Source organism: Mrakia frigida (genome assembly GCF_051309035.1).
Source record: "Mrakia frigida strain ATCC 22029 unplaced genomic scaffold BDY24scaffold_30, whole genome shotgun sequence".
Classification (NCBI taxonomy): domain Eukaryota; kingdom Fungi; phylum Basidiomycota; class Tremellomycetes; order Cystofilobasidiales; family Mrakiaceae; genus Mrakia; species Mrakia frigida.
The window spans coordinates 155,068-167,879 of record NW_027481251.1 but is presented as its reverse complement, the minus strand read 5'-3'; the positions used below and the strand labels follow the sequence as shown (position 1 = coordinate 167,879).

At 53.4% G+C, this 12,812-nt stretch overlaps 4 protein-coding genes across 4 annotated transcripts; 1 reads left to right on the top strand and 3 right to left on the bottom strand.

Moving 5' to 3' along the window:
• Positions 1-14: 14 nt before the first annotated feature.
• Positions 15-3,931, bottom strand: BDY24DRAFT_398501 (DDHD family phospholipase). Its single transcript, XM_076641698.1, has 20 exons — positions 3,793-3,931; positions 3,627-3,670; positions 3,164-3,505; positions 3,053-3,088; positions 2,856-2,977; positions 2,627-2,782; positions 2,373-2,556; positions 2,237-2,290; positions 2,091-2,150; positions 1,775-2,010; positions 1,607-1,705; positions 1,397-1,526; positions 1,276-1,330; positions 1,140-1,198; positions 786-1,064; positions 658-723; positions 500-588; positions 411-433; positions 218-331; positions 15-138 (listed from the first exon to the last, which is right to left on the bottom strand). The coding sequence occupies exons 1-20, from the start codon at positions 3,917-3,919 to the stop codon at positions 104-106; spliced, it is 2,310 nt and encodes a 769-aa protein (XP_076493963.1). The 5' UTR covers positions 3,920-3,931; the 3' UTR covers positions 15-103.
• A 51-nt stretch (positions 3,932-3,982) lies between these two features.
• Positions 3,983-5,467, bottom strand: BDY24DRAFT_398497 (uncharacterized protein). The gene is made up of 4 exons (XM_076641697.1): positions 5,390-5,467; positions 5,027-5,299; positions 4,830-4,946; positions 3,983-4,737 (listed from the first exon to the last, which is right to left on the bottom strand). Exons 2-4 carry the CDS (start codon positions 5,039-5,041, stop codon positions 4,336-4,338), a joined length of 534 nt encoding a protein of 177 aa, XP_076493962.1. The 5' UTR covers positions 5,042-5,299; positions 5,390-5,467; the 3' UTR covers positions 3,983-4,335.
• A 1,297-nt stretch (positions 5,468-6,764) lies between these two features.
• On the top strand, positions 6,765-10,591 carry BDY24DRAFT_365329 (ferro-O2-oxidoreductase). The gene is made up of 19 exons (XM_076637929.1): positions 6,765-6,824; positions 6,906-7,110; positions 7,198-7,272; positions 7,468-7,632; positions 7,695-7,780; positions 7,889-8,003; positions 8,081-8,120; positions 8,213-8,381; positions 8,446-8,513; positions 8,587-8,704; positions 8,786-8,827; positions 8,899-9,103; positions 9,198-9,324; positions 9,405-9,441; positions 9,519-9,615; positions 9,696-9,780; positions 9,888-10,048; positions 10,167-10,295; positions 10,375-10,591. Exons 2-19 carry the CDS (start codon positions 7,034-7,036, stop codon positions 10,520-10,522), a joined length of 1,944 nt encoding a protein of 647 aa, XP_076493961.1. The 5' UTR covers positions 6,765-6,824; positions 6,906-7,033; the 3' UTR covers positions 10,523-10,591.
• Positions 10,592-12,657, bottom strand: BDY24DRAFT_398487 (heat shock factor family protein). The gene is made up of 5 exons (XM_076641696.1): positions 12,358-12,657; positions 11,385-12,245; positions 11,173-11,275; positions 11,012-11,106; positions 10,592-10,914 (listed from the first exon to the last, which is right to left on the bottom strand). The coding sequence occupies exons 1-5, from the start codon at positions 12,385-12,387 to the stop codon at positions 10,699-10,701; spliced, it is 1,305 nt and encodes a 434-aa protein (XP_076493960.1). The 5' UTR covers positions 12,388-12,657; the 3' UTR covers positions 10,592-10,698.
• Positions 12,658-12,812: the final 155 nt, after the last annotated feature.

Here is a 12,812-nt window from a genome sequence, read left to right as displayed (position 1 = left end):
TGCGAAGGGAAAGCAAGGGACGTTAAAGGTCATGCTGGATCGTTGAACAGAGGTAAAGAGAACGAGCTGTAGTCTGTGTAGTAGACACGGCGAAGGCGACAGTTCAAGCCTTCGACGTTGAGGACACATTGGCTGCGTCTACGAAGAGAAACGAAAGCAAAGGAGAGTCAGCCGATGCAACGAAACGAAGACTGGAAGGAAAGGTCGTCCGACTGACCTTCTTCTGGCTTGGGCTTCGAGAAGACTTCCGTGAGCAAGAAAGCAGCGAAGGAGGGATCGCTCCAGTAGAGGCCATGGGCTGAGATCATGTCCAGATATTCCGAGACTGACGCTGAGAGGAGGAAAGATGCAGGAACAGAGGTCAGTTCGAAGCGGTCGACGCGACGAAGAGAGGAAGTCGATGGACGTACTCGAAGGTGCGGGAAGGAAGAAGCTGGGAAGAAAGGAGGACGGAGTCAGTGAAACCTCGAGCGGGATGGAGAAGGCGATCTTGACTCACTCGACAGATCCGTGAGGGTTCAACGCGAGGAAACGCTGCTCGGCGAGGGAGAGAGTCTGAGCCTTCTCTGACTCGGTTTGACGCAGGACCTGAACGAACGAAATTTGCAGAGGTCAGCGAGATGAGAGGCTCAAAAACAAAGAGGATCGAGCACTCACCTTCTGCTCTGGGAACCGAGGAGTCTTCTTCTCCGAGACCCCTTCGTCTTTCGAAGTCGACCATGGCTTGAAGTCGAGGGGAGAAAGGAGTCAGCGAGAGAAAAGTCCTCTAAAAGGGTGCGACTCACCGGTGCCGGAAGAGAGGAAAGATCAGGAAGGGTGGGTAGCGACTTGGCAAGTTCTGAGAAAGACCCAAAGACGCTGTCGAGGGTGGACTGAGTGGCTGAAGGGATGGAAATCGGTTCGATCTTCCTTCCAAGCGAACCGTCGACCGTAGCGTTGAGCATGTAGGCCACAGGGTCTGCTGGCTCGAAGATATTGTAGATTCTGTCGCAAGAGAAGCATCCGAATCGACCTGCTCGATCCAAGGCGAGTCCGACAGGAGCTTCTGTAGTTCGTTCTCGTCCCTGTTCGAGGGTAAGGAAACGAAGGTCAGCGTTTGAGTTGGAGAGCCTTGAAATAGAGGAACGGGTGGTACTGACTCTGCGAGGTACGATCTGAGCTTGTTCAATGTGTAGGAAGAGACCGAGTGGGGAACCGACTGGAAGAGGAGCGAAGACAAGGCCCGTCAGGACGCGTCGACAGAGGTGGGAGGAAAGGAACGAGATGCGAGCTCACCGAGGAAAAGGGAGTGAGTCGAGAAGATGAAACGGTCCCGAGTCTTGTAGAGGACCTGTGGGAGGAAAGAGGCGCGATCAGCGGTGAGATAGCGAGGAAGGGGAGGAGGAGGTGGGCTGACCGACTTGGGCAGGGAAGAGAGAGGAGGAAGTAGCGTCGGTTGGTTCGAAAGAATGTTGGCTACGAGTGCAGATCCGAGCGAGTGACCGATGATGTGCACACGACCTCCGTTCTTCTCGAAGTCGGGATGCCTAGGGAAAGAAGGAAGAGAAGCCGAGGGTCGAAGTAAGGGATGAGTTTTAGGGGAGGAGGAAAGTGAAAGGAAACGAACCTCCGAGTCCATAGTCGATATGTCCTGTTGGCTTCGGTGGCTACAGCTTCGATCATGCTCTCTCGATGCTTGCTGAGGTAGAAGGGGATGTCGAGAAGACTGGAAGGGGGGAGGAGGACGCGGCGTGAGCTTCGAAGAAGGAGCAAGAGACAAAAGGAACGGATTTACACGTTGTTGATGAGCTCCCGAACATAGGGAATCGTCTTCTTCAGAGTAATGTCCTCCAAAGCAAAGCGATTCGAGAGAGAATGAGTCTCGTCCTCCTCGGTCGTCGAGGCCGTCTTGAACTTGAGCGATCCTCTCCACTGGATCGGAAGGAACTGGACTTGATCTCCTCCCATCATCTGCTTGACGGCCTCGCATTCCGCTTGTTTTTGAGCTTCGATACGGAGAGTGTTGGAGTCCTGGACGAGAAGAGAGGAAACAAGGGGAAAGTCGGTCGTCAGACGCGTCTTCTTTCCGAATCGTGATCGTCGAGAGGTACGTAGACGGAGTTGAAGGACTCGTGAGTTGATGCGAGTTGTTGTCCAATGCCATGTACGACCTGTGTGCTCGTAGAAACGAAGCAAAAGCAAACGTTAGCCCCGAGTGAGAAGAGAGCAAGTCGGATCGCACAGGAAGCGAACTCACGAGGAACAGCTCCTTAACTTCTGAAGCAGCAGGCTCTCCTGGCTCTCCATTCTCCTGGGAACACGCAGGGCACGATGAGAGATCGTCAGCTGACCGAGTAAGGAATTAGACAAAGGAGGGACGAAAGGAGACGCACCTTGTGGGAAGGAATCTCGACTCCCTCCTCGAGCTGATCGTTCGGAAGCTCAATCGCATCGCCCTCCGATCTCTGAACGGCGTCCCATCCTCGGTAGACGAGATTTCCTCCTGAGTACGTTCCAGAAGCCCGAAGAGCCGCCCAGAAGGTTTGAGAGAGCTTCGACGTGATGCTCTCCTTGTCGCTGAAAGGTCGAACCGCGAAAGCTTGTCAGTTGTGAGCGATCGAGTTTCAGACGCGGGATGAAAACTCACTGAACGACCTCAGCTGTAGTATCGTCCTGGTAGAGAACGTGAGATCCGAAGCCTAGAGGTTTGGCGGTAGGAAGAGGGACGAAGACGGAGTCGTCGTTCTTCGACAGTCGACTTGTGAGCTCCTCGGGGTAGGTGGGCTTCCAGGATTGAGCTTCTCTGTAGAAGGAAAAGAACAGAGAACAACAGATCAGATCCGTATCCGAAGCGGAAGAAGCAAGATTGGACCTACTCCCAGCCCTTCTCGAGATCGTCCGCCAACTCATCCGGACACGGCGTCTTCTCGTCGTAGAACCAGCGACCTCGACGAACAGGGATGTTGGGTCCTTTGTGAAGCCAGAAGACAGGATAGAGCTAAGGACCGATATTGCCAAGATATGTCAGTTATGGGACGAGAACAAAGGCGGCGAGAGAAGAAAAGAAGCTCGCCTTCATTTCTTTCACGTCGACCTCGAAAAGGCCGTCCTAAAAAGACAAAGAACCAACGTCAGCGAGCTCCCAAACGCAGAACCACCGCGTGCGATACACAGAGCTACTCACCTTAGCTATCGGCACTCCCATCTCTCCCTCAGCGAGTTCCAGCTCTTCGACCGTCATCTCCCTCTCCGCGTCTTCTTCGACCTGCTCGAGTCTCTCCTCCTCCTCCTCCAACATCTCGTCCGCCTCCTTCTCCACCTCCAAGATGAGCTTCTTCTTCTTCTGCTGCTCTATAGCGAGTTGATTCTCCTTCTCGAGTTTTGCGATCTGCTCTTTGGACGGGTTCTTGAGTCGAGTAGCGAGCTGATCATCTTTGGAGAGAGCTTGGAAGGTGCGTTCGAGCTCGTCCGATTCCTTCTTGGAGAAGGCAGCGTAGGATTCCGAGAGAGCTGAGACGGGGACTCCCTGTTGAGAAGGATACGTATACGATGGAGTCAGCGAGGTGCTCGAAAGTGGTAGTGGAAGCTCGGAGGGGCAGGTGGGTCGAGAAAGAAGGAAGGGAAAGAGATTGCATCCGGATACGAACAGCGAGAGACAGGTAGGGTTGACCGAGATGAAGCCAGCGAATATCTATAAACGAAAATCAACCCCATCAGATCAACGATTCAGTCAGCAAAGAGATCTCGACCGAGGATGTTTGAAGCAAAACAGGGAGAGGGAAAAAGGAAGGAAGGAGCGAGCTTCAAGCTCACCAAGTTCAGGCTTCTTCCCTCCTCCTGCCCTCTTGATCTTCTTGGACGACATGGGCGAGGGGAATCTATGAGGTTTGAGCTGAAGCTTGAGGAGACTGGGTAGGAAATTCCGAGGCAAGCCTTGCATACGAAGCTGGACGTTGGGGGGGAGAGAAAAGAGCATGTTTTGTTCGTTTTGAGGGGGTAAGTTCTGGGTCATCGACGAAAACGAGGTCCCTTATCTTTCCCTTGACTCTATTTTTTGGCTGGGAACGACTTGGTCTCGTAACTGGGGAGTTCTATAGAACGAGAGGAAACTACCGAAGCAAAGGAAGTGGCGACAAGGAGAACGACGGGAGGGAAGAAAGACAAGGGGGCGAAGAAGTCCGAAAGCGTGTGCTTTGAATCTACTGGTACAAAGAAGGGAAGATTCTTCGGGGGTTTAGTCAGAGTATAAAGCTGTCTCAGGTTCATGACCTTGAAAGATCTGCGCCTTTGGCTTATGGCTTAGTATGAGAGAAACGAGAACAGAGAGAGACACACGTCGCAAAAAAGTCGTTGAGATCAACCAAGTCTACTACTACCACCTTGACCCAACCTGAAGAGAGGCGAAGGAGAAGGAGAAGCAGATCTTCCTCTCGAAGAAGCTCTGGAAGCTCTTCGAGGCGGAGTCACCGGTCCTCTTCCTCCTCCCACCTCCCTGACGATCTCCTCCCTCCTTTCCTCGAGCTCATCTTCCGCCGACGTCAACCTCGCCACATAGAGCGTCAATTTGACCTCCTCCTTCTCCTGGTTGTTCTCGATGATTTGGAGGTGTCGTCGAAGTCGTTCCTTTGCGTCTTCGATGCGTCGTCGATGCTGTTCTGGGGAGGTGTGTCGAGACGTTCGTTCGACGCACTCACGAAGGATGCGAATCTCTTGCTGGAGATCGGTGAAGGATTGAGTTGATTTGAGGAGTGAGGGTCTCTACAAATAGTGAAGAGGAGGGAGAGGAGCGGATCAGGCCAGCTCTACCTCTCGGAAACGAAGAAGAAAAACGACGCGTCTGCCTGACTCACTTCGTCGATGAGGGTGAGGGTGAAGACGGGACCGGGACAGTTGACTACGAGAACGGAGATCTTTTCTTGCCTTCCGACGAGCGTTTTCCATCGACCAACGCCCTTGAGTCGATAGAGCTGAGAGGAAACGAACGACCCGACGCGTTGATCAGCACTTCGTTTCAGAAACAAGGAAGTGCGCGAGCGAGCGAACTCACTCCTGCAATCTGCATGTCTTTGACACCGCCAGCAACGATAGGAAGACGTCCGTCGTTGGCGTAGATGACGATGGAGAAGTCCTGTGCCGGGAAGGAGGGGGAAGGAAGACGGAGGGCGTGAGCTCGACCAAAGCGCGTCCTCGACCTCCTTGATCCCTTTTCTGATCAGTGAAGTGAGAACTTACTCGGTCATCTCCCTGGAACTCGATCAACTTGTTCGAAGATACCTCAAAGGAGTCGTTGAAGAAGACGAATCGAGCGGTGAAGTCGAAGCTGAAGGAAATAAGAACGGAGGAGGAGAGAAAGTGAGCTCGACTCGAATCGAATCCAGCTTCCAAGGGTAGAGGGAAGGACGAAACTCACGAGATATGAACGGGATCCGAGTCCAAGGGATGCTCTTCAGCCAGCTCGAAAACACTCGTGTAGTGGGGCATAGTAACTGAGAGAAGAACAGGGAAGAGAGGAGGGAAGGTCAGCTCGAACTGCTCCACCGATTCAAAGTCGTCGCTGCTGCAATCCTTCCTGATTACAGTCTCAAAGCTCGTGATGAATCCCAAGCTTCCAGTATCCTGTCCCACCGACTGATGTAGTAGAAGATCGACTTTTACTGATGCATCGATTCGGTGGAGGAAGGAAGAGTGGAGCGGACGCGAACGCTTCTCGGGCCCGAAGTCGTTCCAGACCTCCGTCGAGAGGCTGAAGTCGAGGAGGTGATGGATGAAGGGGAGAAATTTACCTTTCGAAGATTAGAGGTTGATGGATGATGGTGGTTTGAGGGAGAAGCGAGGTTTCGAAGCTGACGAGGGAGGAAAGGCAAGGGGCTTGGTCCCGCCGCCCTTCCGAGGGCTGAAAAAGGTAAGCTTGTAACAGTAGAGGTAGACGGTAGAGTGCAGACGTGGATGTATATGTATCAAAGACGAAGAGTGATTGATAGTGAATCTGCGGCTGAGGGAGTGGGGAGGAGGGAGAGGAAGGGACCGTCGACTCGAGCCGGAGGAAGGAAGCGTCCGAGGTCACTCTGCAGGCTCGCAGAGGAAGCTAAGCAGGTCAGCGAGGAAGAAAGGGTCTATGGGAGAGATGCTAGAAAGGTGGAAGGACCGCTGAGTAGAAGAGAAGAAGTAGGAAAGTTCAGCGACGGGAGAAGGAGAGGAGGGAAGGAAGGAGAGCCAGGTCAAGCTCACTCAGGACGAGGAAGTCCTTCTCCCGTTTTGGAGCACCTCTGGACGAGAACTTGGTTTCTCGAAGGAGAAGATCTCGTGCTAATCCGTTGGAAGTGAGCTGGATGTAGCCGGAGGAGCCTTCGAAGGGTAAAGGAGTCGAAAAGGGAAGAAAGGGAGGAATCGAAGGGCGCTCCTCGTCTGGGAGACGGAAGGAAGGAAGCGGTTGCGCTTTAGCTTGACTTGAGTGAGACTCGCAGGAGAAAAGAGCGTAGACTCACCGGATTTGATCGTGGGTCGCACGAAAGTTGAGAGGTCGGAGGGAGGTAGGAAGAAAGGGTCGAGGAGGAGGAAGCCGTTGGAGGGATCAAGGAGATTAGGAAACAGCCTGGATCACTTTCTGTTTGGTTGTACTCGTCGCTGGCCCTGATCAGCTTCCGATGATTTTTCTTTGGATGTTCGAGATCTCATCCTTCTGTTCAGCCTTTTCAGCAAATTTGATGATCGCTCATCGTCAAGGCGACCGGAGAAGGCCTGTTCGATTTCGAGTCCATCAGCCGAGCTCGACCTTCGCCTTTCTTCCTCCCCCTCCCCTCTCACAAATTCACCCTGCCCTCCAACCTTCTTCCCCTTCGTTTCTAGTGAGATCCGTCTTCGCCCTTATCTCTTCCCTGTATGAATCCCCCTCCCGCTAACATCTTTTGTCAACCTCTCGATTTCAGCCCATTCAACACCTCGGGCGACGATTTCGCTCCTCCTGTCCGACCTCAGCTCCTTCCTTCCTTCATCCCACCACCAACCCATCCCCCACCTTCCAGCTTTCTTTGCAACTCAGAAGAGCCGCTGAAGGATGCTGTACACTCTCCCTCTTTTCGCTGCTCTCGCTGCTCTTCGTCCTGTGGAGAGCAAGCTCGTTGAGCACCACTGGTGAGCTCGTCCCACCTCCTTCTTGATTCGTTCAAGCTTCTGAAAGACCCTCAGAACTGAACAACCTCGTTTTCGCACCTTGTTCAGGAACATCTCGTATGTTACGGCCAACCCGGATCAGATGTTCGAGCGACGTATGATTGGAGTGAATGGAAGTTGGCCGTGAGTTCAGCTCTTCTCCCTCCCTCCCTCCCTCCCTCCCTCCTCCTCGCTCGCACCTTCCCTCCAACATCTTCCTCCCGACCCTTTTCTCCCTTCATCACGACCACCACCGCAAACTGCACACGCTCCGTCTCCTGATGCGTCTCTCGTGATCCACGTCTTGATCTAACCTCTGCTCTTTTCACTCCTTTAAAGACCTCCTCCAATCGAAGTGGTTCGCGGCGACCATCTTCGGATCCATGCCTACAACGGACTCGGAGACGTCGGAACAGCTCTTCACACTCACGGCAACTACTTCAACCACACTTCCAACCCCGAGTCTGGAGCGTACTTTGATGGGGCCGTTGGAGTGGTGCAGTGGTGAGCAGGATCTCAACGAAATCGCAACCGAAGCGACTCGAGCTGATCTACTTCCTTCTCAGCCCTATCCCTCCCGGCTCTACTTTCACCTACGAGATTCCAACAGACCTCCAGGAGGGAACCTATTGGATTCACGGCCACTACAATGGTTTGTCTGTTTCTTCGTTCTGTTCTTGAGCTTCGTTGTCTACTTCGTTCTCGTCGTCGTCTTCTCGATCTCACGCTCTCTCTTTTTCTCTCCCTTTCTTTGGATCAGGCCAGTACGTCGATGGATTACGGAGTCCCTTCAACATCCTTTCCAACAACGAGACCAAGAGGACGGATATCAGCTGGGACGAGGAGTACACGATCGTTCTCGCCGACCACTATCAGTGCGCAAAGCCTTGTTTCCGTTCCTCTCGACGCGTCCTTCCTCCCTAACACCTACCCCTTGCTTTTTCATTTGAAGCCAAGAGCACGAGCCCTTGCTGAGGTGGTTCCTCAACCGAGTGAGTATCTACCTTCCCCTTCTTCGCGGTCCACTTTCCACAGAAGCTCACCCCTTCGTTTTCTTCCCGCGTCTCTCTTGTTTTTCTCGCAGTTCAACCCAACTGGAGCGGAACCCGTTCCCGAGTCCCCGCTGCTCTACGTGGTCAAGGACTCAGAGTACCTCGTACCTCCCTCCGAACTCGCTCGTGGAACCGGAGTCGGAGATCGAGCAACGATCACTTTCGAAGCCGGGAAGACGTATCGACTTCGATTCGTCAACAGTTAGTTCCCTCTCACTCTTTCTTCTTCGGCTTGCTCGATACTGACCAGGTTCCTATCTTTCAGTGTCTGCTCTCGCTATGTTCCAGATCTGGATCGACGGGCACGAGATGGAGATCATCGAGGCTGACGGGGTTCGTCCTTCCTTCCTCGCGTCCTTCCCATCTCACCGAGCTGACTCGACCGTCTTTATTGTTTCGTTTTCAGGTCGAGGTTGCCCCCTACTTCGTTGACGATTTCCCCATCGCTGTCGCTCAGCGTTACTCCGTGCTTGTGAAAGCGAGGAACGACACGTCGTCGAACTGGGTTCTCCATGCTGAGATGGGTGAGTTTTCCCTCCTTTTTGACACTCTCGAGCTCGTCCTATCTTCTCGACTAACGCCTCCTCACACCTTTCTGTTCTTAGATCCTAGGATGTTCGACGTCGTTCCAGAGGAGCTCGTGCTCGGTTCGTTCCCTTCTCGAGACGCGTCCCCTTTTTTTCCCACCTCCGCTGACTTGACTCTCATTTCCCCACAGGCATCTCGGCGACGATCTCGTACTCTGAAGCCAACGAACGAGTCGAGGGGATCACGAAGGATGTGGAAGAGGCCCCGTTCTTCCAGGATCTCGTTCTCGTTCCTCTCGAGGTTGTCTCCCAAGCTCCTGCGGACGTCAGCATCGAGATGGAGTTCGGATTCGAGACCTTCAGCAACGGACACAACAGAGGTGCTTTCAACAAGATGTAAGCCTTCGATAACCTTTTCTCTTTTGAAAAACTTCGTCCGTCGCGTCGTCTCGTCGAACACGAGCTGACTCTTTGATCGTCTCACCAACAGCACCTACGTCTCTCCCATCGTCCCTTCGATCTTCACACAATTTTCGACGGGAGATAACGCTACCAAATCTAGCACCTACGGAGCTCAGTCTCCTACGTTCGTTCTTAATCACGGGGACATGGTTGAGGTGAGTCGTTCCTTCCTTTCAACGAAGCACGAAGGGCTCGAAGTTGATTAAACTTCTCTTCGTCTTGTTTCAATTTCCAGCTCAACATCATCAACACCGACGACGGGCAGCATCCTTGTTCGTCCTGCTTCCTCTCTCTCCCCCTCGACGAACCTTTTGCTCGCTGACTTCTTTCACCTCTTCCCTTTCTTTAGTCCATCTCCACGGCCACAAGTTCCAGGTCGTTCATCGCTCCTTCGATCTCAGCTCTGACGATCCTGAGATCAACCCTCCCATGGTCGAAGGACAAGCGTGAGTCGAGTCGTTTTGTTTTTTCCCCTTTCCTCCGCTCGAACGGACGAAGGTTTTCTCTGTTTTCCCCTTTTCTCCAGTAATCCCTTCCAGAGGGACACCGTCATGGTTCCCCCTGGTGGTTCGACTGCTATTCGATTCAGAGCCGATAACCCTGGTGCTTGGGTACGTTCGATTTCGAGGAGGAACGGGGACGACGCGCTTGACCACTCTCAACTTTTCGCTGACCGTTTCCTCACCTCTTTGCCCCCTCCTTCTCCAACTGCTACCAGCTCTTCCACTGCCACGTCGACTGGCATCTTTCATCAGGTCTTGCCGCCGTTTTCGTGACGGGAACCGAGAAGGTCCAAAACGAATTCGAGATCCCTCAATTCCTTATCGACCAGTGCGCCGCTCAGGGAATCCCTACTTCTGGTAACGCCGTTGGAATCATGTGAGTCTCCGGTCTCCCTTTCCTTTTCGGGAAGAACACAAAAGCATGAAGGCGAAACGATGAAGAACTGACGATTCGCCTCTCTCGACTTCTTCCTCGCCCTGTCTCCCGCTCACAGGTCCGCCACCGATCTCTCCGGTCAACCCTTAGGGCCCTGGCCCATCGAGGCTGGATTCAACTCCAAAGCCAAGGCTGCTATCGGAGGATGCATCTTCACCGCTCTCGCTGGAGTCCTCGCCGTCTTCTGGTTCGTTTTCTCTTCCCGCTCTCCCGCCCGTCCCTCTCTTTCTCCTTCACTGACGCTCGAATCTTCCTTCTCGAAATAGGTATTCCTCGGGAGCTCTGAACGACAGCGAGATCGAGGCCGAGGAGAACCGAAAGCAGGATCAGAAACAGGCGGACCTCGCTTCGGGGAGGAAGAGAGGTCTGAGAGGGTTGGTCTCGAAGGTCGTCGGTGGTGCGGGTTCAAATTGATTATAGATCTCATTGAGGAAGCCTGTCGTCAGGGTGTAATTTATGAAGATAACTAAGAAAGTAAAGAACTATGGGATCGTCAAAAGCGAGGTAAGGAGACACCAACCCAAAAACGAAAGATGAATAAAGTAAAGACGCGCCTTGCATCAGCTATCCAGAACACCCAACCTCCCCCGCTAGCTCCTAGCATATCCTGCACCAGCAAACTTGATCCTCCGACTCTCTTCGCTTCTCGCAGCAGCTGCTGCTCTCCGAGAGGCGAGAGTCTTCTTCGTCGTCGTTGGGGGACGAGGATGGAGACGACGAAGTTCCTCCGGCTTGCCTCGTTGGAAGTACTGATGGCTGAATCCAGGAGCGGTGGATTGGAGTGTCATCGAAGGATCAGAGGTGTCCTGTGATGAAGGAAGGGCAGAAAAAGAGACAAAGACGGTCAGGTGAGATCGAAACCGGGAGATGAGACGCGCCGAGGAAAGGTGAAGGAGGACGAACGAGGAAGTGGACGACAGGGACTCGGTTGAAAGAGTAGAGGTTGAGTTGACGGACGAAGGAAGTGACCTTCTGGTGGCGGAAGAACCGAGGGAGGACTAGGGGTGTGGGAGAGTGAGAATCAGAAGAGAGAGAGCGGGAAGAGACAAGAGAGAGCGGCTCACCTTCTTTGGAAAACTCCTCGGGGTGGATGAGAACGAAAGACTTTCCGTCGGTCGACCAGAGCAAATACTTGGAGTACTCGGAGTGATGCAGTAGATGCCATACCTGGTCGCAGACGGTGGAGAAGGGGAGAGGGTGCATCAGCGATGAAAAAACGAAAACGGACGCGTCTTGATGCCTCGACGAGTCAGGAAGAAACAGAAGGAGCTCTCACCTTCGAGATGAAAGCTGTCTGCTCTCCCAGCAGATCTTCGTTGGGCTGCGAGTCGTCTACCTGAGCAGAACCGGACCCATGTCTCGATCTCTCTGACTCTTCACGACTCGACCTTCGACGATCCACCTTCTTGCCCTCCGACGCGACCACCTGGGAGCTCCTCTCAGCTCCGAACATTCCCTGACCCTGTCCTGGGTAGAAATCTTGATTGGGGAGTGCCGAAGAGGGGAAAGTGGAGGAGGAGGGATCAACTCGAGACTGCTCTTCTTCTTGCTGCCACAGTGGAGGAGGGACGGGTTGTTGAAGTAGGCCGAACGATTGGTCCTGTTGTTTGGAGGGGAGAGAGTAGAGGAGGGAGGAGTAAGGGGTGGAGAAGGTGCTATAGCTGTCGTCGTCGAAGTTGTTTGGGTACGAAGTGGGAGGAGAGGAGAGGGGACTCGGTTCGTCGAGGTACTGATGGATGAACTGCTCGTCTGACGAGGGGAAGGATTTGCTGATCTCTGGCGAGACGGAGGAGCGGTACGTTGCGGAAGAGGTCGAAGAGTAAGAGGTGTTTCGATGGGGGGGAGGAGGGGGAGGCGAAGAGGAAGGTCCGAAAAAGGACAAGGGTGATTCCTCCTCGGAGAAAGGAGAGTTGAACGTCTCGCCTTGACGCTGCTGTTGTTGTTGAACATAAATCTGGCGACCGTAGAACTGTTCGAAGGGAGAGGGGATAGGGTTGAAGGCGTAGCGAGGAGGGAGGGCGAGGTGATCCTCAAGCTGAGGGTGGGACGGCAGGATCGAACGCAGCGCGATGCCGTCTTCGAACGTCTTAGGTGATTGCTGCTGAGAACGGCCGTAGTCACTCGAAAAGCATGGGAGCTTTTGAGGTAGGAAAATCGGGTGAAGGAACAAAGAAAAGGTGGAAGAAACGAGCGATGAAAAGTCAGCTTCCGCCGGCAAGAGAAGAGAGCGGGAGGTCGAGTGAGCTCACCTCCCGACCTGATTGTGTTGTTGAAAGCATCGTCTAGACACGAAAGAGAGTAGATGAATGTTGAGAGTATTTGGTTCGTGGTGGTTGAGGGGAAGCGGCAAAGATCAAGGAAGAAAAGAAGGCAGAGAAGCGAAGCCCGTCCTGTTCCGCACGGAGCAGTGGGCCGAGTCCGAGAATCAAAACATCCCTGGAACGCTGCCTTTGGGCTGCAAAGCCACTTTTTCGCCTTCGGTCGATTGCGACAGGCTTTAGGTAACTGAATCAGAGAAAAGAAGAGTGAAAACGAGCGTGATCGCGCTCTCAAAGATCGTCGCGACGCTCCAAAAGAAACTCATCGATTTGGAATCTTATCCTAGATCTTCTACCGCTTCCGTGACCTTCCTGAAATTGCGGCTGGCTTATCGATATCTCGACGATCTTCTAGAACTGAGGCTGGGCGCGGACGAGACTCCCTT

Excerpts from the sequence above, each read along its gene's own strand:
- BDY24DRAFT_398501 (XM_076641698.1), bottom strand. The coding sequence starts at position 3,919 with ATGCAAGGCTTGCCTCGGAATTTCCTACCCAGTCTCCTCAAGCTTCAG. Across the intron at positions 3,671-3,792 it reads AGGGAAGAAGCCTGAACTTG|ATATTCGCTGGCTTCATCTC; the intron begins GTGAGCTTGAAG and ends TTTCGTTTATAG. Across the intron at positions 332-410 it reads CTTCCTTCCCGCACCTTCGA|CGTCAGTCTCGGAATATCTG; the intron begins GTACGTCCATCG and ends TCCTCCTCTCAG.
- BDY24DRAFT_398497 (XM_076641697.1), bottom strand. Across the intron at positions 4,738-4,829 it reads CCCTCACCCTCATCGACGAA|AGACCCTCACTCCTCAAATC; the intron begins GTGAGTCAGGCA and ends CACTATTTGTAG.
- BDY24DRAFT_365329 (XM_076637929.1), top strand. The coding sequence starts at position 7,034 with ATGCTGTACACTCTCCCTCTTTTCGCTGCTCTCGCTGCTCTTCGTCCT. Across the intron at positions 8,121-8,212 it reads TGAGGTGGTTCCTCAACCGA|TTCAACCCAACTGGAGCGGA; the intron begins GTGAGTATCTAC and ends TTTTTCTCGCAG. Across the intron at positions 9,616-9,695 it reads CCCATGGTCGAAGGACAAGC|TAATCCCTTCCAGAGGGACA; the intron begins GTGAGTCGAGTC and ends CCTTTTCTCCAG.
- BDY24DRAFT_398487 (XM_076641696.1), bottom strand. The coding sequence starts at position 12,387 with ATGCTTTCAACAACACAATCAGGTCGGGAG. Across the intron at positions 11,276-11,384 it reads AGACAGCTTTCATCTCGAAG|GTATGGCATCTACTGCATCA; the intron begins GTGAGAGCTCCT and ends GTCTGCGACCAG. Across the intron at positions 11,107-11,172 it reads CGAGGAGTTTTCCAAAGAAG|TCCTCCCTCGGTTCTTCCGC; the intron begins GTGAGCCGCTCT and ends CCACACCCCTAG.